Here is a 19854-nt window from a genome sequence, read left to right as displayed (position 1 = left end):
ACCCTTCCGGTTTGGCTGGGAGTCTCCTGGAATCGAGCTTGATCTCCTGGAGGCTACTGAAGCCAATCTGGAAGATTTTAGACTGCTAAAAGTCCGGTGGCACAGCGGGACTAAGGTAGGCTCTCTACCTGCCCTGGCTCCGCGCCGCTCCCGGAAGTGGCCAGCATGTCTGGCAGTGGCTCCTAGGAGGAGGCGCAGCCAGGGGATCTTTGTACACTACTCCCGCCCCAAGCTCCCATTGGCCGGGAATGGGGAACCTCAGCCAATGAGAGCTGCGGGGGTGGTGATTGCAGGCAGGGGCAGCACGCAGAGCTGCCTGGCGGCCCATAACCCTAGGAGCCGCTGCTGGACATGTCGCCGCTTTCGGGAGCCACCTGAGGTAAGCGCTGCCTGGCCGGAGCCTGCACCCTGAACTTCCTCCTGCACCCCAACCTCCTGCCCCAGCCCCCTCTTGCTCCCAAACTCCCTCTCAGAGCCCACACCCCAAACCACCTGCCCCAGGTCGGAACCCCCTCCCACCCCCACACTCCCTCCCAGAGCCCATATCTGAGCCCCCTCCTGCACCCCAACCCTCTGCCCCAGTCCTGAGCCCCTTCCGCACCCAAATTCCCTCTCGGAGCCCGACCCCCTGCCACACCCCAATCCCCTGCCAAAGGCTCAGCCCAGAGCCCCCACTCACACTCCAAGCCCCTCGGCCCCACCCCCCAGCCCGCACCCCGTCCCGCACCCCAACCCCCTGCCCGGTGAAAGTGAATGAGAGTGGGAGACTGCGAGTGAAGGAGGGGGGCTGGAGTGGGAGGGGGCGTGGGAGGGGGTTTGGGACAAGAGTATTTGGGTTTGTGCGATTAGACAGTTGGCAACTCTATGAAAATCAATGTGAATTAGGCTTCTAAATATTTTTGAGGTTCTGAGCCTTTGTGTATAATTAACTTCATTGTTTTATTGCTATCTCTCTCATGCACTTCTTGGGGAGAGGAATGGCGGTTACACAAATGCTCTTTCCAAGTCTCTGCAAGATCGTGTTTACTGGGGACAAGCAGCAGGAAAATCTAGACTGAAACTGAACAGGCAGGCAGGTGTATGTGTTACGCTGACAGACCCCGATCGTCGGCGGGCAGGATCGAACCGGGGACCTCTGGAGCTTAGTGCATGAGTCTCTACTGCATGAGCTAAAAGCCAACTGGCTCTTAGCTAAGGCTATAGAGCAGACTCATATCTCTCTCTCTAAGTGGTCTGAGTGCCACTAGATGGGACAGAACACCATACCCAGGAGGTGTGTGGGTTACATATGCATGGAATGAAGAGAGAGGCTGGAGGAAGGGTGGGCCCAAACAAGTTTTTATCTCTCTATTGAAGGTACGTATATGGGCCCCCATTACTGTAGTATCTGAGCGCCTCACAAACTTGGTAGTATTGTCTTAAGCCTACACAAAAAACTTTTATAAAGCCCAGTAGGGGAGTAGAAAAAAGTCTTAACTTTTTTTTTTTTAAGATGCAAATGAAATGCAGGTTATGATACTTAATGGGTGCCCCGTCAGTCAATTTAAAACAAATTCAAATGTAGAGTGCCCTTTGAAGAGACAAGCCCAAACTCTTAGAAGCCAGGGGAATCCCAAAGCAGGCAGGCAGTCTCTCCTGGGTTGAATTCAGCCATATATGAATGTCTTGTGGTGAAGGTGCTGGACTAGGATTCAGGAGATCTGGGTTAAAATTCTCAGCTTTGCCACAGACTGCGTGTGTGACCTTGAACAAGTCACTGCATCTCTTTGTGCTTCATTTCCCCACGTATAAATTGCAGATATTAGCAATTCCTTTTTCCAGATGGGCCTTTACATGCTACTATGTTACAGATGACAATGGTTGATTGGTTGATGTTTAAGGATATTTATCGTTGTGTGTGTTCTTTTGTTACACACACGCACACACACATCCCATTAAAATGAAGTACATTAAGAGAATATTAAGGATGCACAGTTAAGCACTCAAAAGCCAGGAAATTGTCTAAGGTAAGGTTCCATGTACAACCTTAATTTTGCCCCATTGGTAGTTCCCTTAAATTATTTGTTGTCATACTATTTCTCAAATGACACAATCTTATCCATATCTACATGGTGCATATTCATTATTTACAGGCTGAGAATGTATAGCCTGGTTGAAAGTTTGCAGCCATGTTATTCATCAGGGTTCGGCAACCTTTCAGAAGTGGTGTGCCGAGTCTTCATTTATTCATTCTAATTTAAGGTTTCGTGTGCCAGTAATACATTTTAACATTTTTAGAAGGTCTCTTTCTATAAGTCTATAATATATAACTAAACTATTGTTGTATGTAAAGTAAATAAGGTTTTTAAAATGTTTAAGAAGTTTCATTTAAAATTAAATTAAAATGCAGAGCCCCCCGGACCAGTGGCCAGGACCCGGGCAGTGTGAGTGCCACTGAAAATCAGCTGTTATACAGCCATGAAAAGCACAGGTTATAATGGGAATACTGACAGATCTATGCAAACATCCCCTCATTTGAACATATGCATCACCAAAATGAAGATCTTAATACCTGCTACTGTTGAAAAAAGTTGCTATCTCCATTATACATATAACAATAAGCTTATTATAGCACAGCTTCCTTCCCTTAGAATGACAGCATGTATTTCCCAGTTGGGAATATCTGATTAATATAATATTCTCCCTTCCCACAAAATCTTTTTCTCTAAGGCTACTGGCCACTGACCATGTAGGGAATACTACCTCTAGAGAAGAATCCTACAGTTTAAAAGCCATGTTCTTTTCACCCTGTGTATAGTAGCTATTCTCTGGAGAGAATCTGTGGTTGGAGGCAGCAAGTGCTTTCATTAGCATCTGCATGTTACATGTCTCAGAAATGAAAATGGCAGCGAACGGAGAGAGTGTGAGATGCAAGACCCAAAACAAAGAGACAGACAGATCCAAAAATAAAATGCATTTGCTAAATTACTTCTCTGGGCAGCCAGCTGTGGCATGTGAGCTGACTGCAGCTCGGGGAAAGTGGCCTTGGAGGCAGGGCTGGACTGACAGGCACAAGCAGCCCAGGCAGTATCTTTTAAGCAGCTCACTGAATTCTACCATAAATCCCCATAATTTACCAGAACTAGTTGTCTATATATTTATACCACATGGGTGTTGCTTACTATCTGTGTGATAAAGGGTGGAATCAGGATAAACTGCACATACCATGGACCTCTGACTGCCAAACCCATGCTCTGTCCACTAATTCATCTTCCTAGGACTGTTTCAAATCTCTGAGAAGCTGCAAAGAGATGTTTTTCTTAAACTGACATGCCACAGAAATCATAGAATAGCAGGGTTGGAAGGGACCTCAGGAGGTCATCTAGTCCAACCCCCTGCTCAAAGCAGGACCAACCCCAACTAAATCATCCCAGTCAGGGCTTTGTCAAGCCAGGCCTTAAAAACCTCTAAGCCTGGACATTCCACCACCTCCCTAGGTAACCCATTCCAGTGCTTCACCACCCTCCTAGGGAAAAAGTTTTTCCTAATATCCAACCTAAACCTCCCCCACTGCAACTTGAGACCATTACTCCTTGTTCTGTCATCAGGTACCACTGAGAACAGTCTAGATCCATCCTCTTTGGAACCCCCTTTCAGGTAGTTGAAAGCAGCTATCAAATCGCCCCTCATTCTTCTCTTCTGCAGACTAAACAATCCCAGTTCCCTCAGCTTCTCCTCATAAGTCATGTGCTCCAGCCCCCTAATCATTTTTGTTGCTCTCCGCTGGACTCTTTCCAATTTTTCCACATCCTTCTTGTAGTGTGGGGCCCAAAACTGGACACAGTACTCCAGATGAGGTCTCACCAATGTCGAATAGAGTGGAATGATCACGTCCCTCGATCTCCTGGCAATGCCCCTACTTATACAGCCCAGAAATGCCGTTAGCCTTCTTGGCAACATGGGCACACTGTTGACTCATATCCAGCTTCTCATCCACTGTAACCCCTAGGTCCTTTTCTGCAGAACTGAATCCTAGCCATTCGGTCCCTAGTCTGTAACAGTGAATGGGATTCTTCTGTCCTAAGTGCAGGACTCTGCACTTGTCCTTGTTGAACCTCATCAGGTTTCTTTTGGCCCAATCCTCTAATTTGTTTAGGTCCCTCTGTATCCTATCCCTACCCTCCAGCATATCTACCACTCCTCCCAGTTTAGTGTCATCTGCAAACTTGCTGAGAGTGCAGTCCACGCCATCCTCCAGATCATTAATGAAGATATTGAACAAAACCGGCCCCAGGACTGACCCTTGGGGCACTCCGCTTGAAACCGGCTGCCAAAAACATGCTTCAAAAATATGTGGGATTTCCCCCAAAATGATACAGGTCCAACATCTAGGACTGCCCATATTCCATCTGGGATTAGGGACATTTTAAACTTCAATATTTCATGACCATTCCAACTAGAAACATCTGCTGTATCACAGTGGAGAGGAGGAAAACCAGGTTTCCTAATGGTATATAACCTGGCTCACAAGGTTTAAAATAACACAGTTATGTAACAAAATTTTAAATCATTTTTAGAAATGTATTAATAATGCATTTTCTCTCCCTCTATTTTCTGTACTTATATGACCTACCCCTTACCACAGTATCTGAGCACCTCACAATCTTTAGTGCATTCATCTTTACAACACACCTGTGAGGTAGGGCAGTGCAATTATCTCCATTTTACACATGGGGAACTGAGACAGAGAGAGAGACTAAGGGACTTGCCTAAAGTCACATAGAGAGTTTGTGGCAGAGAAGGGAACGGGTCTTGGATCTAGCCCCCTAATTGCATATTCACTCCAAAGCATGTACACTTAAGATTCATAGTGCAAAGACTTTGCAGTTGGCGAGATAGGACAAATAATCTCAGCACGGGGGCAAACTGTCTGCCAGCCTTAAGTGGTGCAGCTTCATTAATTTCAATGCAGCTGCACCAATTTACACCCATAGACAACTTGACCCCTGGTGTTTAGCACTTAAAAAAATGTCTACATTAACTGCTCTCTGTAATGCAGCATAAACAAAATAGAAGATAGCGTGGGATGGTGAAAGCATTTACTTGCCCTTGTTTGCGATGATCTACATAATGCACTTCTGGCTTCTCCACTGATTAGTGATAAAGCCAGTCTAATCCCACATCAATTAAACCTTTATTCCTCCCACACCATCACAGATTTTGTATCTACACAATGGGCCAAATTATGCCTTCAGTGAAACTGAGCTGTGATACGGACAAGGAGGAGGGTCCACTGCCTGAGCAGCAATGTCAGGAGTCATTACACTGTATTAGAAGTAGCCAGTGTTCCCGCAGTGCAGTCATTCTGGCATGCAGGAGGAGATGAGGCCATAGCCTCATCCACACCCAACCCAGAACCACCTTCTCTGCAGCCATGATGTGGCCCTGCACTCTTACCAGAAATGCCCCCTTTTCTGCAGCTGGGTAGTGCTGTTAGCAATGCCAGCTAGCGCAGCTCCACTGCTGGTAGCGATGGTGGGAGTACCAGTGTAGATAGGGCACCACCATTTTTACCACCATACAGTGCTTTTATTAGCGTTACCTCACTTACAACAGAACTAAGATTCTGTCATCATCTCTCTCCCTGTGGAGAGATGAACAGGATGGCTGGGAGTAACAAGTAAAGATAAGAACAATGGCTACACAGATAGTGAGCTGTGACTGCAGCTTATTATGCTGATCATAATTGTCTCATTGCTACCATGTGCTCTCCTTCTTCTGTTTCTTGTAGGGACCTGGGGTCCCTCTGCTTATACTTAGATTGAGGTCTTGTGGAAAAAACAGCATGTGATCGTGTCATTATAGACTGTATCACAATGCATATGCACAAGGGGGCTGAATTAAGGTTGCACAGGCAACCTTAATCAGGGCATTCCACATTAAGTGCTTGACTTTGCAGCCTTAATAATGTTCTTTTTTGTGTATAATTTCCTAAAAGCAAACTGAAAAAAACAGAAATTCCATCATCTGGCATCACATTGACACCCACAGGGCTCATCTGCAGGGTTGGAACCTTTAGAACCACTGCACAGACCTCTGCCACTTGAGCTAATAGAGTAACGTATGAATAGCAAATTGTCCTTCATGTGGACCAGCACTAGAGGGGGGGATGAGACAGATACTTTGCCAGAGGGTTTCACAGATATTTGCTGACAGCAGGGGAATGGTGAGAGTCACGAATCTTGGGTTCCATTCCAGACTCTGGAGAGGAGTGTGCTCCAGGGGATACAGAGTCTTCTGCCCATTCCACACAAGCTTGACTGCTCTGCTACTTCCCTCCAACCTTTTTCTGTCCCAGTCCTGTTTCTTCCTCACCTCTGGCTTCTTTTCCCAGTCCCGTTATCATTATCTACCCAATCCCAATCTCCATTCCTCAGGCTTCTCATATCAGTCCCAATCTCCTTGCCTAGCCACTCCTACTCTCCCTCTCTGGGCTTGCTGTCCGAGTCCTAATCTACCCCTCTCACTCCTGGTTCCAGTATTCTTGCCCAGCCAGTCCCAGTCCCCACTCTCCTGCTCCAATTTGTCCTCAGTTTCCTTGGCCAGCAAGTCCCAGGTCTCATCTATTGGCTCTTCTTTCAGTTGGTCTCCCCTGTCCTCCACACACACTGGCTTCCAGTCCTAATCTCCCTCCCCTGGCTTCTCATCCAGTCTCATTCGTTTCCCCACTCACTTCCCAACCCCTTGTCCCAGTCTCTTTGCTCAAACAGTCCCAATTCTCCCCCCACATCCCAGACCCTCTATCAGATGTGTCTTCTCTCCCCAACCCTATTTCCCCTCACTGGTCCCTAGTCCCTAGTCCCAGTCACCTTGCCCAACCAGCTCCAGACTCCCCTGCTCACTTCTCTGACTTCCTTCCCCGCAGTACCCAGTCCCTGTCTCTCTCTGACCTCCAGGCTCCCTGCTGTCATTTCTCAGTGCCTGGCCCCACTCCAGTCTGGAGTAGCTAGGAGCAGCAACTACAATTGTGACTGTAGCCCTGGGCTGGAGCATGCTCAGTCGCTCTGTGGGGATCATATATGCACAGTTTGGTCAGCGCTAGGAGCTGTGAGAAGCTCCAGCACACTTAGGAGAATCATCAGGGATTTGACTTGGGAAACTATGGCAAGTCTCTACTCAAAGGCTTATAACTTGGCGAAATTTGTACTGATTTTCATGGAGATGGCAAAAGGCACATCCCTGAGGCAAAGGCTATACCCCGGCCAAATTTCAAGTCCTTGCTCCCATGCAGAGTGCCTCAAAGAAAACGTCACCAGACTTTTTACCATGGATAAAACAACATATTTTTCCATAGCCTGTTCTCAGAAATGGCTGAATTGTATTCGTTGAAATTTTCCAAAAATATCAGTCTGAGGCAGACAACTGGCATGGAAAATTTCGGCCCAAACAGTTAAAGTTTGGAAAAGTTATAAGCAACGAAAACAGGGTCTTACAAAGGGAAATGTCGGGCAACCTTAATCAGAGGTGGTAGTACCAGCCCCATGTATAATAATAATAACTGTGGCCAATGAACAGACAAGGATTCAGCTGGGGAAGACCAAGGTTTCCCACCTCAAATAACTTATGGTTTATAGGGAAAAAACTCCATCATGACAAATCTTACACCCCAATCTTTCCATTAGTGCAAACACTTGTTCCCATGCTGGAGTGCTGCACAGGCACAGGGTTTTTTCTGCATCGATCTGATTATAAGATTGGGGCCCTTTTGTCTGGCTTGAAAGCTGTCTTGTCAGTTTATTTTTAGACATGTTTAATTTTTTAAGACGAAAGCTAACATTAGGTGCGGCATGGCTTGCAACAGTCACCAGTTCCTCTGATGGAAATTATAACAACGCATGCAGAGGTCATCCGCACTAGTTAAAATCTTTACATCTCCAACTTGGTAAAAACAGTCCCGTCTCAGCGAGGGCTAGTTAGAGTGGTTTACATCCGTTGTGTTGCTGTTGTGGAACAAGGGCCAAAAAGAAAATAGTTTGAAAAGGTGCTGCTGTGTTTTTCTTTTACTTTTCGGGAAATTCTTTTAGAAGGGCCTCATCCAAAGCCCATGGAAATCAATGGGAGTCTTCCCATGAATCTCAATGGGCTTTGGATCAGGCCCCGAGTCTCATAAATATGGGTTGTCCCATTGCATCTCAAGCTTAAGAAGAAAAAAAAAAAATCCCCCTTTGGTAGGGACTCCTCATGAGAAATTGTCTGCAGAAAGGAGCTTTTATGGGACAGCGTAAAGGTTTAGTCTTTGTGTCCTTGTGCCAAACTCAGGCTCAGAGTGGATATTATAGCCTTAGCTATGGAGTCACATTAGGACACTAAACATACTGCTCAAGTATTTGAGGCTTTACAAGTAGGTCCTTTAGTATGAAATGCTGGACATGAATGTTATAAGCAAGAGAAAACTCATAACTACGAGATTATTGTGAGCTTTGCCTTTATGGGTTTCCCTGAAAACTTGCTTCTTGCATTAAAAGAAAAGAGGGTGGGGGGGGGCAGGCAGACGTGGAAAAGAGCATGAAACAAGTGGGACAGAGTGACTAAGGGCCTGATCCAAAGCCCAGTGAAGTCAATGGAAGCCTTTCCAGTACGCTTAGGCTCAGATGTTAACTTCCCATCCACATGTTGCATGAAGGGAAGGGTAGTGATATGTCACAAATCAGTACAGGAGAGCATTTTCACTCTGATTTTTCTTTTAGTGCCCATGAAAACAAAAGGGACTGATGGCACTGGCTCCACTGCAAGCATAGTATGGTCAGCTCCTTCCAATGACCTCCAGCTGTTCCTCTATAGACTTGGCAAGGAGCTCTGATAATTTGCTTCATTTCTGACCAGCAGCCATCCATTCTATTCCAGCATTGTGCCCCCTTCATCCCCACTGTGGGAACTGGGCCAGACCCTCAAACATCATTTGCTGTGCTGTCAGTTGTACTAAGGGAAATGAAAGATCCTTTGATTCAAGGAACTCTCTTCATTTCTGTGTGTGGAAAGAATAAGAGGAAGAACGGTGGAGCAAGGCAATGACTGAATATTCTAATTCAAGCATTTTCATCCAGGAACTTGTAATCATGGCAATGCAGCAGCAGCAGCCACCAATGAACATTTCCACCATCTCAGCTCCAAAGTCCAACGAGCCAGCTTTTTCCTTTTCTCTCTTTGAAAATCACCACCATCTGTGCACTTGTCACAGCTAAAACAGCCTCTTCCTGCTAGAGGATCCGTCTCTAACTTAATTCAAAAATGTTAAACCTTTCTCTCTTGTTGCGTACCAAGATGACAACTGACATTTGCCAATGAACCAGGTGATGGTAACTTCACAGGGTTTCCTTTGCTACGGTTGCCATGTTAGGCAGACTGGCTTTAGAGATGGAAGACCATAACCAACACACAGGAATTTCTTCTGACGTTAGGATGTGGGCTCACCTGTACATGATGCCCAAAAGCTATGAGCACTGTAGTCACACTCTATGCTGCACTGAGAGGAAGTTAAAGCTGTCACCGCATGTGTTGTGTGATTCCAATCAAAAATGTATCAGCTCTGTTTGCAACTGGCAGCAGATTGACAGCACGGCAGCTATAAATGGAAAGAAGACTCATACATAGTAGCATGCACAGATGCGCATCATTTTTTCTCAGTGCAATACACTGATCACTGTGGCCTATACCAGTGGTTCCCAGCCTCTGGTATCCTTACCAGTAGTTATACTTCTGGCTTTTGGGCCTGGTATTCTAGGTTCCAGCTCCCAGCCATAATGATGAACCTGCATGGTACATCCCATTGCCCAGCTCCCCTTCATGTTCACAGTTTCTAACCCACAGTGGAGCTTGTACTGCTTGAAACTCCAGACTCATAACACCCCTGCTGTTTGGTGCAGCCCAAGTGCCATTACTGATTAGAAAAGACTACTAAATACAGGGTCCCTGGGGCACATCACTTCCATGTGTGGCCCCCTGGGTCTTTTAATAAACACTTTAAAAAAGAGGAAAAAATATGAGTTAATTTACCTGCACATAGATAGAGATATAGGAGCAGATTATCATTTAAACTAAGGCAGTGTAAAGGGGCCTTACAGTGGGAATAAATGTAATTACATCCTTTCAAAGGCCATCTTTATAATCATCTTGACACTGCCAGAGGGCTGTAAATAGGCCTTAGTGTAACTGGGAATAGTGTATAAAGTACTGAACTTAATTATATATTTTACAGATATTTACATTCCAAACAAGATACTAAATACATCACCATTACAAGTATTAAATTACAGTACTGTAATAACCAGCATATTGGATTGAGGCCTTAAGGGTGGCATCTGATAAAGCCAGATTGTGAATGACAGACACAACAAGCCACGGCTCTTGTAAATGATCACAAGTAGGGTTCAGGGGATTAGTGATCATCTAGCTCTCTCTAGTCTTAAAACAGTCTAGTGTCATGGCAGATGTACCTGCTTACTCAGTTACCTACCACTATCTACATACCAGCTACAAGCTCAGTAAAATGTGCAATTTTAAGCTTTCTGAACTGCCAGTTTCAGCACCCAAAATGTACATTTTTCTCTGTACTCTACCAACACAATCTCTGGAATAAATCAGTTTACCAAGGTATTACAGAGGACAGGGAGATACAATGACAAGCACCTGGCTGCACATAAAGCCTTCTAATCCACTAGGAGTATCATCATCTCAGCATAATTCCATCCCCCAGCCTTATTTAAGCAATAAAACATGGCAAGGGGTTGTGAATCATGCTGGGATAATGCCATATTGAACCACATGTGCAGTGAGAGTCCTAGGAGCAGCATCAAAATGCACATTTGACATATATGCTTGCTTTGCCATGCCATACAACCTTTATAAAATCAGATACCATTAAATCAAAGAGATTCAAGACATTGCATCTGCCAAACTGTCTATCTGGGGGGAGGGATAGCTCAGTGGTTTGAGCATTGGCCTGCTAAACCCAGGCTTGTGAGTTCAATCCTTGAGGGGGCCACCTAAGGATCTGGGGCAAAATCAGTACTTGGTCCTGCTAGTTAAGGCAGGGGGCTGGACTCATGACCTTTCAAGGTCCCTTCCAGTTCTAGGAGATAGGATATCTCCATTTATTTATTTATAAAATATGTATCTTACTATGTGCCCCTTGTTTTGTTTTTTAACCTTCTCTCCCTTTTTATATCCTCCATTTTCCCTTCAATATTTTGATGCCTCTGTTCTTCAGCCTTTCAGTGACCTTTTAACATTTTTCAGTTCATTTTATTCTCTAAAAGTCTCGCTGTCGAAGAGGTTTTTCCTCTTCTGATTTGACCTTTCCCCTCCACATCTATTTTTGCCTTCTCTGTTTCTTCTCTTCTCTGTTCCAGTCTCTCTCCGCCACTATTTATCCATTTCTCACCACTTTCTTTGATTCCCTATCCTCCCCAAATGCAGGTGAGATGATAACTCTGGGTAACAGCCAGGCCTTTGGCTGTACAGCATATACACATCTAGAAGTGCTGTAGGTGAGAAACTATTGGTGGCATGTCCTATGGCTGACTTACTCACAGAGGCAATGGGAACACTCTCAGGTGTTAAAAATACTAAAGCCTGCTTCTTGTCTGTTGGTTAGTAATGTGTAAGTGGTACTGTTTTTGCTTTACTAACTTTCATATAGAGTATCTCAGGTATTTTACAAGATCCATTGTCCTTTTTTAAAAAATGCACCATAAAGGGCTACTACTTTTTGCTTCTATCTTTTCAAATTGTGCAGCTGAAATTGATATTTGGCTAGAACTCTTTTGTGGCTGCACTGCACAGAAAGTTCATGTATCTATCTATATGTAAAGGCTTCCTTCAACTTTTAAAAAAAATTGTTACCACACCCATGTCCACACTCCCTGTATATAAATGTCCTTGCAGTATTCAGAGGAGTCACTTAATCTGGCAGATTTGTCTTGTAAGCATTTTGCTGCTGTTCAGAACACTGCTACTGTAGTTTGCAGGGAAGGGGGAAGGCACATAGTTATTAAAGAAAGATACTGACAGATATGGTATTTTCCTGCAATATCCTGGACAAGCCTTGTTGAATTAAGTTTAAGTATCTTAGGAGTTCATTGTATTAAAAATGCAAGTGGTTATGTATTTGTTGGATTGTGTGTGTAATGTCTCTAGGGGTAAGACATGACTAATGAAGACCCTGGGAAATACTCTGAGCCTCACAATCTATTTGAAACAATGTGCCAGAAAAGAATGAACTGTTATAGTTATGTGGCTTTCTTAGGAAATCTCTAGGGGGAGGTGTATGCAAATGTTAGCCCTCCAGTTATGTAAGAACTCAGCCTTTTGAACCTTCGCCCTGAGGAGGGGGGACCTTTGTCTGCTGATCACCTGTTGCATAAGGACAAGATCAGAGGTCCAGGTGGTATAAAGGAGAGACTCACAGATTCATGTCAGTGCTGAGCCAAGGTGGTTATGAACTTGTAAGCACAGAAAAAAGCCCTGGTGGAGTTTGAGGGACTGACTCCTACCACATTCTTTGTTGGAGTTGGGGTGATCTCTGGTAAGCTTATCAGCATGCATGTAGCTTCTTGTATTGTTTTCAATATGTTTTCTCTGTTATGCTCTTATCTTAAGAATAAATGTGCTTGTTTAGAAAGGGCTGTGTGATAACTTACATCTTTGGGCAATTATGCTGTTTATTACCACTGAGGGGAAAGCAAAGCAGGCCTGTTTAGGCAGTCTGACTTGCTGGGGAACTCACAGTATAGGCAGGGAGCTGTGTAGCCTGAAAAAGCCCTGGTCAGGAGGGAAAGAGACATGGGTCTCCACCCAAGAGAGGTAACAGTTTGAAAGCCTAGAGTATTGTCATTGTTGGACCACAGAAGGGGAATACAGGGGCAGTTGCCCTGAACTGTGACAGAACCCTCCTGTAGTCTCACAGCATAATTGTACATTCATGGATTAACTCATTGTATACCATGCAGTATACATGTAAAAGGCAGATTTTTGACTTTCAAACCCAGCATTCTGGATGCTTTCATTTCTTCTTCATTATTTGCATTACAGAAACACCTAGTGGCTCCACCTGACACCAGGGCCCCACTGTGCTAGGCACTGTACAAACACATTGTAAGAGACAGTTCCTGCCCCCAGAGATCTTAGCCCTAAAGGTGGGATTGTCAAAAGTGCCTAATGGAGTTTGGAGCACCAGTCCCATTGATTTTTAACTTGTGCTTCTAAATCTCTTAGAAACTTTTGACAATCCCACCCTAAATAAAAAAGGCAGCCAAAGATTGGGGAAAAGGCAGGATTATCATCCCCATTTTACTGACAGGAACTAGAGTAGAGCGAGAATGAATGATTTATCCCATGTTATGGGAACTGCAGGGAACTGCACCCCATTTCCTGAGTCCCAGCCCAGTCTCTTAACCACAAACCAGCCTTCCAATCATCTGCATTGTCTCTGTGTTGAAAGAAACCCTCAGGCTTCCCACTTACATTTTCACTGTTGACGTCTGCCTCGCTGGGGCAGCCAAAGAGCTCCCGCCTCAGCAGGTTCCCATCGTACTCTAGGAATGTCAGGTAGAGGTTGCGGAAAAACTCCACATGCTTGTTTTTCACTCGCAGCTTCTTTGGCGAGTTCCAGTGAATCACCTGGTACGGAAAACAAAAAGGGAACAATCCTGTTGTCAGCATGGAGCCTTGCTCTAGCCATCACCTTTATACATCTTTAATATCCTCCCCTCTTCGCAAAAATATCCTTCCCTCTTTCTGCCTTTTCATTGGGAAGGTTTTGTGGTATATTCCATAAGTAATGGCATGCACGGGATAGATTCTATGCTTTTTATATCTTCCATACAATGTATTGCATATATATGTGAGTGTATCATTATACTTTGTGATGCAACCCCACATGCATGTTGGCAGGGCTGGAGTCATGGACCAGTTATGTTATAGATGTTGGTGAGGGGAGAAGTGTGATGGAGAAAAAGCTGAGGCTATAAAATTTGGTCTGGGATTTCCCAGTGACTGTCTCAGCTGATGACAATTATTCACCGTCTAGTGTCAGGCTACGTCTTCACTACGGGGGGGGGGGGGGGGGGTTCGATTTAAGATACGCAAATTCAGCTACGCGAATAGCGTAGCTGAATTCGACGTATCGCAGCCGACTTACCCCGCTGTAAGGACGGTGGCAAAATCGACCTCCGCGGCTTCCCGTCGACGGCGCTTACTCCCACCTCTGCTGGTGGAGTAAGAGCGTCGATTCAGGGATCGATTGTCGCGTCCCGACGAGACGCGATAATTCGATCCCCGAGAGGTCGATTTCTACCCGCCGATTCAGGCGGGTAGTGTAGACCTAGCCTTAGACAGCCTCTTCACTTATTGGGAATTAAAGAGAAAGATCCTCAAATTAATTTCTGCTTCTCTTTACCCACCCCTCTGCCCCTCCAAACAGACTGAATCTGATCCAAAAAGATGCATTAGCTGACAATGCTTAATGTAGGGTAACCATATTTCCCAAAGGGAAAACAGGACACTCCCAGCTGCTCACCTGAGCAGCCCACACCTCCACGTGAGGCTGTTGCCAGTCACTGGAACCCTGCCGGCCACCTGCATGCTGGAATGCTGCCTCCTTGCCCCCTCCCCACCTGTGTGGGCTGGCATCTCCCCCCCACGTTCCTCCACACCATACCCCACTTTTTTGACAAAAGTGGGCATTTGTCCCATTGCTCTTGCCAACTGATCAAATCGGCAAAAGAAAACGGAACAAATGCCAATTTTGCACACACACACACACAAAAAAGTTGGGATGGCCGGGATAGGGCTTAAAAAAGGGACTGTCCTGTCCAAAATGGGACCTATGGTCACCTTAGCTTCATGTGAACTTGGCTGAACTTTGTTGTGTTGCATGGCAACACTGTTTAACTCCAAGTGCCAGCAGGTATTTAGCCATTACTAGAGGGTGATGACTCCCTTACTGGCCTAGGTTAAGGCCACTTCACACCGCTCTGTCAGCATAATTGAGAATAAAGCCCAAAGAAAACAGCAAGAGAGGAGCCAGAAGTGGCTTGCAGGAATGATTTCATTTTATGGAGGTTATATTTTAGCCATAAACATGAAAGCTTTGTAGTCAATTTTTTTCTGTGACTTCCAAAGGGATTAACCTTCCTCCCCCTTTTGGGAGTACTTCCAGATGGGGATTTCTGGAGGTCCTGTGTACTCATTAAAGTAATGACATGAAGGCGTGGTGTCCCTCATAGTCGGCTGCAACAGACATCAGTGGGTGCCAACTGCTAACCTAGTAGTGGCTGCTGCATCTCTACACTGTAAACATTGTTCTAACAACCCTCTTTTCTGACATGGAAACCTTTATTCCTTCCCTGGCCATTGATATGGAGCCAATCAAAGTTTCAGAGGACCAAATATGCTGTGATGTAAATTAAAGTTGGGAAAAATAAGATCACCTTTAGAAATAAGCAAATCACTTTTTCCAATTAAAGAAATACTCCAAATAAAAATAATGAAGTATCTACATACTGTATGATCCAGGGAGACCACTTGGAGCAAAGATATTGCTCTAAGAATTATTCTTAGGCAGTGTTGCTTTTTGTTGGTGTGGTTTTGTCTTTTTCTATATTCTCAGTGTCTAGTTTAACTCTGAAATAATATCCTCTATGGTATGCAATGAGAAGTGCACATGGTATAGAAACAAATGGGAGCTTTAACCAGCATTGCTGGGATCTAAAACAGATTGAAAGCCATACAAGATTTACTCCAACAAAAGAGGATCTTGAAGACTCCCTGCTTTAAAAAGGGCTTTATTGGTTTCATCCCATTGTGTTTAACTGCAGCAGAGGGCACTGCAAAAACCAAGTCTGAATCCTACCTCAGGAGAAGCTGACAAATACAACAACACAAACAAGGGACTGAAGGAAATCTAAGGGGCTGCTAAACAGTTTTAAAGGGTTCTAGCAGTTTTGTCAAACAGGCACGGAATGCGAATTGTTCATCTCCTGATAATTTGGACTGCTTTAGGATGAGATCAAAGAACAGAGAGACTGGAAAAGTGCAAGAAAAATGCCTACCAATGAAATCTTTTCTGTGCTACTCCCACACTCAGGATGATTTCCTTCTTGCATTCCCCCTGGGTATTGTGTCTCCTGCCTGAGCACCTCAAATCCTCATCTTGGGGATCTCTGAACCATGCAAACAGTTAATGAGAATAAACTAAATTTCTGTGTATAGGACTGGCTCCCTTCCCCACAGGGCGTTCCCATCATCGCACACTATGTCACATTGCAGTAGAATTCTAGTGTCATGATGCCTCTATTCTACTACGTGGATGATGATGTCAAATCTAGACAACTGCAGTTGCCAGCTCTGAGTCGCCATGCTGCTGCAATTGAAAAGTTATTGCGTCTCCAAACGCTGGTAAGTGTCAAGGACCTGGTGGTCATGATCTGATCAGATCTGAAATGTGTGTCAAGATTCTGTATGTGTACAGATGTCCAGGCTGCCTGGAGTGAGCTGAAGAAAGATGAATGGAATTGATTACTGTCCAGAAAACTTGAATTTTTATCAGGAAGGACAAGCATATTTCAACTGGTCAGAGGACAGAAAGAAATGATGTAACCAAATCAAGGACACTAGAAAAAGCACAAAACAGATCTACTAAAGGGAGGGGTTATTTTAAAAAGGAGCGTAATTAATGAAACTCCCTGTAATACCTGAAAATACAAAAGGATAGCAAGCTTCACAAGGCACTCAGCATCTTAACCACCAGCATCAATTCCTAATATACACAGAAGACAATATGTTTTTTCTAAGAGCCAAACCCACAAATTCACCATGGACTCAGACTGAAGCTGGATTATTTCCATTTTGTGCACCATCACCAACAGCAGAGATTCTACATGCCAAAGATACCAGTGTAACCTTACATGGGTTGGAACACGCATCACTGAGGGCATAATATGAAGACAATAGGGTTGCATAGATATAGCTGAAGCCATAATGGGGCTATGAGAACCTTTGTTACTGTGGATGATGTATTATATGGTAACGACTCAGTTTGACTGTTAAGAGTTTAAGGATGATTTGGTGGATAGGGTATTTAGAAATTCAAAATAAATCTTTATGTGCAAGCTGAGCAAATCTGAACTGGAAATTAGAAAGAGACAATGAATGTAGAACCCAAAAACGTCATTTTTGCCATGCCCCTTTTCCAGGACTGAACCACACTTTAATATTGTATTCGTTTTCTTTTCTTTCTTTCTTTTAATTTCCTAGCATTTTAAAAGAAACTGTGAAAAGAGAGAGCTTCAATTTCCAGGACTTTGAAGCTCTGCTGGTGTGGAAAAAACCCTGCAGCTAGAGCATGTAAATTCCACTGCCTGGAACTGCTTGGTTAGACACCATATAAACACGGGTATCCTTGACCAAGGCCCCCTCAGAACTAAGGAAAATATACCTCTTAATCTTTATTTAGCAATTTACTTACTAAAAGATCAGATCTTAGAATTCCACACCTATTTAACACCTGATTAATCATCATTAAGCAACTTGGCACTATCTAAATTTCTACTAATACCATCCCACTTAATCAGCAGCCTTTACCACTCACTGAAATTAGGCTCAATCAGTTCCCTGGAATACATCCAAATATATTGTGCCCAAGTGAAGCAGAGTACATTGTAATGATAGTTTACCTTTATACCACATCTTTCGTCCCAAAGCACTTGACCTGTTATACACTTGGCACACCATGAAAATGCATTTAACTTTGAGACAGAAGACAGCAGAAAATGTTATACAGCAGTGGAAGAAGGATATGTAGCATAATGATGCAAGCACAAACTCCTACTCTTACAACCCTGGCTCGAACAGCCACACAGACATCAGAGCTGCAGTTTTTAAGGTCTGGCCTGAAAATTCACACAGTTAACTGCATGGAACTCAGTTAAAGACAAAGTTCTGAGCAACCTTTCCTAGGTTTCAAGTTGCTCCAAGCTGCATCATTTGCTCCAGGGAGACTCCATATTTCAAACCTGATGTTTAGAGCACACAGCCATACCCTCCAGCAGAACACTGTCTCTCTGGGTATCTTCTTAAGGCTTGTCTACATGGTGGGATAATGTGTTCTACCGGGATGTGATTCCTAAAGCATCACATCCATGCATCTGAAGAAGTGGGTTTTTTACCCACAAAAGCTTATGCCCAAATAAATCTGTTAGTCTTTAAGGTGCCACCGGACTCCTCGTTGTTTTTGTGGATACAGACTAATACGGCTACCCCTCTGATACTAATTGCAACAGCCACCCAAAATCTGGGCCTCTCCAATTTAAAACAATAAAAATTGCTAAAGAAGATATAAATGCAACTTAGGGGGAAAATGCACAGAGAAAAATAATGATTAGAATCCTATGCAGTTGACAGGATATATGCAAGAGCTTCCTACACCTTCATAAAGCATGCTGACCACATTGTGCTTCCATTATTCAGGGCTGTGAACAGAGCGGCAGAGAAGTATATACATACTTGAATAGCAGCTAACTATGAAGCCTCCCTAAGTTTATTTGACATAATGTTGTATGTAATGATGACAAATCCTCAAATCCTACGGACTTTGAGACCAGATGGAATTAAACTGGTGTATTTTCAGCTTGACAGGAAAAAATGCAGTTTCATTTGACTTGAATAATACTAAGGCCTAGACCAGCTTTAGTCTGGAATTTAAATCTCTTCCAGTATTTCCTTTTTCACCACGACATCCTTCTTAATCCTCCACCACCAACTTTACAATTCATCTTTCTCTCTCCCATGGAGGCCTCTACTACCTTATTCTTTACTCCAGTCTTATTCACCATGAAATACAGGATGTGCCAAATATATTGTGTTGTACCATTTATATCAAATGTCATGGAAACTGACTAATTTACAGATTTAAAATATATGTTTTCAAACTTGTGTTAAATATGTCTGCTGCACAGTTCATGTAAAGACCACGTACTGACACAGCTCGCATTTTGCTAGAAACTTGAATCTCGCTAAATGCCACAATGCTAATCAACAAATTAAAAAATGCTCACAAAAATAAAGTAAAAATCCCAATCCTGTGGTCTCACATTATGGACCAGTTCCTCAGCTTGTGCACATTGGTACAGCTTCACTGAAGTCAATGGAGCTATGCCTATCTATACCAGCTGAAGCACTGATGCGATAACTCATCAAAGATTTATGCCCCTGATTTAGTAAGATACTTAAGCTCATGCCTGATTTTAGGTTTGTAAGCATGGGCGTAGTTTGGGGGCAGGTGCAGGGAGAGTATTGCCCCCCCCCAAATAGAGGCAAGGTGTGGGGGGATGTCACATGGGGTCACATGCCACTCCCCCCCCGACCCCGGGACATTTCTGCAAATGCTAAGTTGCCCTGCAGGGCTTGCTTTGCTTGGCCTGCCCGGGAGGGGGGCTCTGACCTTCCTACACTGCGCCTCCTTCCCTGCACCCTCCCTGGCATGTTTCAGTTCAAGGGGAGTGGAGGAGGAGGTGGGACAGAGCAGCTGTTCTTCTGCACTTGGGTCACTGCCTTGGCAGCTGGACGCTGCCTCCTTGGTACTAGTGCCTGCCTCTTTCCTGTACAACGGTGAGTGCCTGCGGTGGGGCTGGGTAAGGTGGTGCTAGGGGAAGGAGGGTAGGTGGAAGAGAAAGGGATCTGATGGGGGGAAGCAAGAGCCTGGCATGTGGTATCCCCTCGACAGCAGCAGCAGCCCCTACAGGGAGGCAGTCCCAGCAGCACCAGAGCAGTGACATCGCTGCAGCAGCCGGTGCTGGAGTGTCCGCCAGCAGCAGCTGG

The 19854-nt window shown here is 44.5% G+C and overlaps 1 protein-coding gene across 3 annotated transcripts in view; it reads right to left on the bottom strand.

Annotated features, from left to right (window-relative positions):
- LARGE1 (LARGE xylosyl- and glucuronyltransferase 1) overlaps positions 1 to 19854 on the bottom strand; it is a 273403-nt gene that overhangs the window by 42500 nt on the left and 211049 nt on the right. For 2 of the 3 annotated variants that reach the window (XM_065415070.1, XM_065415078.1), the window contains exon 9: positions 13501 to 13656. The exons of the other annotated variant lie outside the window; for it this stretch is intronic. In XM_065415070.1, the coding sequence (XP_065271142.1) occupies positions 13501 to 13656 (156 nt within the window). The remainder of the gene's footprint in view (positions 1 to 13500; positions 13657 to 19854) is intronic. 3 annotated transcript variants of the gene reach the window in all.

The sequence above is a fragment of the Emys orbicularis genome, chromosome 1, assembly GCF_028017835.1.
Source record: "Emys orbicularis isolate rEmyOrb1 chromosome 1, rEmyOrb1.hap1, whole genome shotgun sequence".
Lineage (NCBI taxonomy): Eukaryota > Metazoa > Chordata > Testudines > Emydidae > Emys > Emys orbicularis.
The sequence above is the reverse complement of the archived record's forward strand: the minus strand, read 5'-3'. Positions and strand labels throughout refer to the sequence as shown.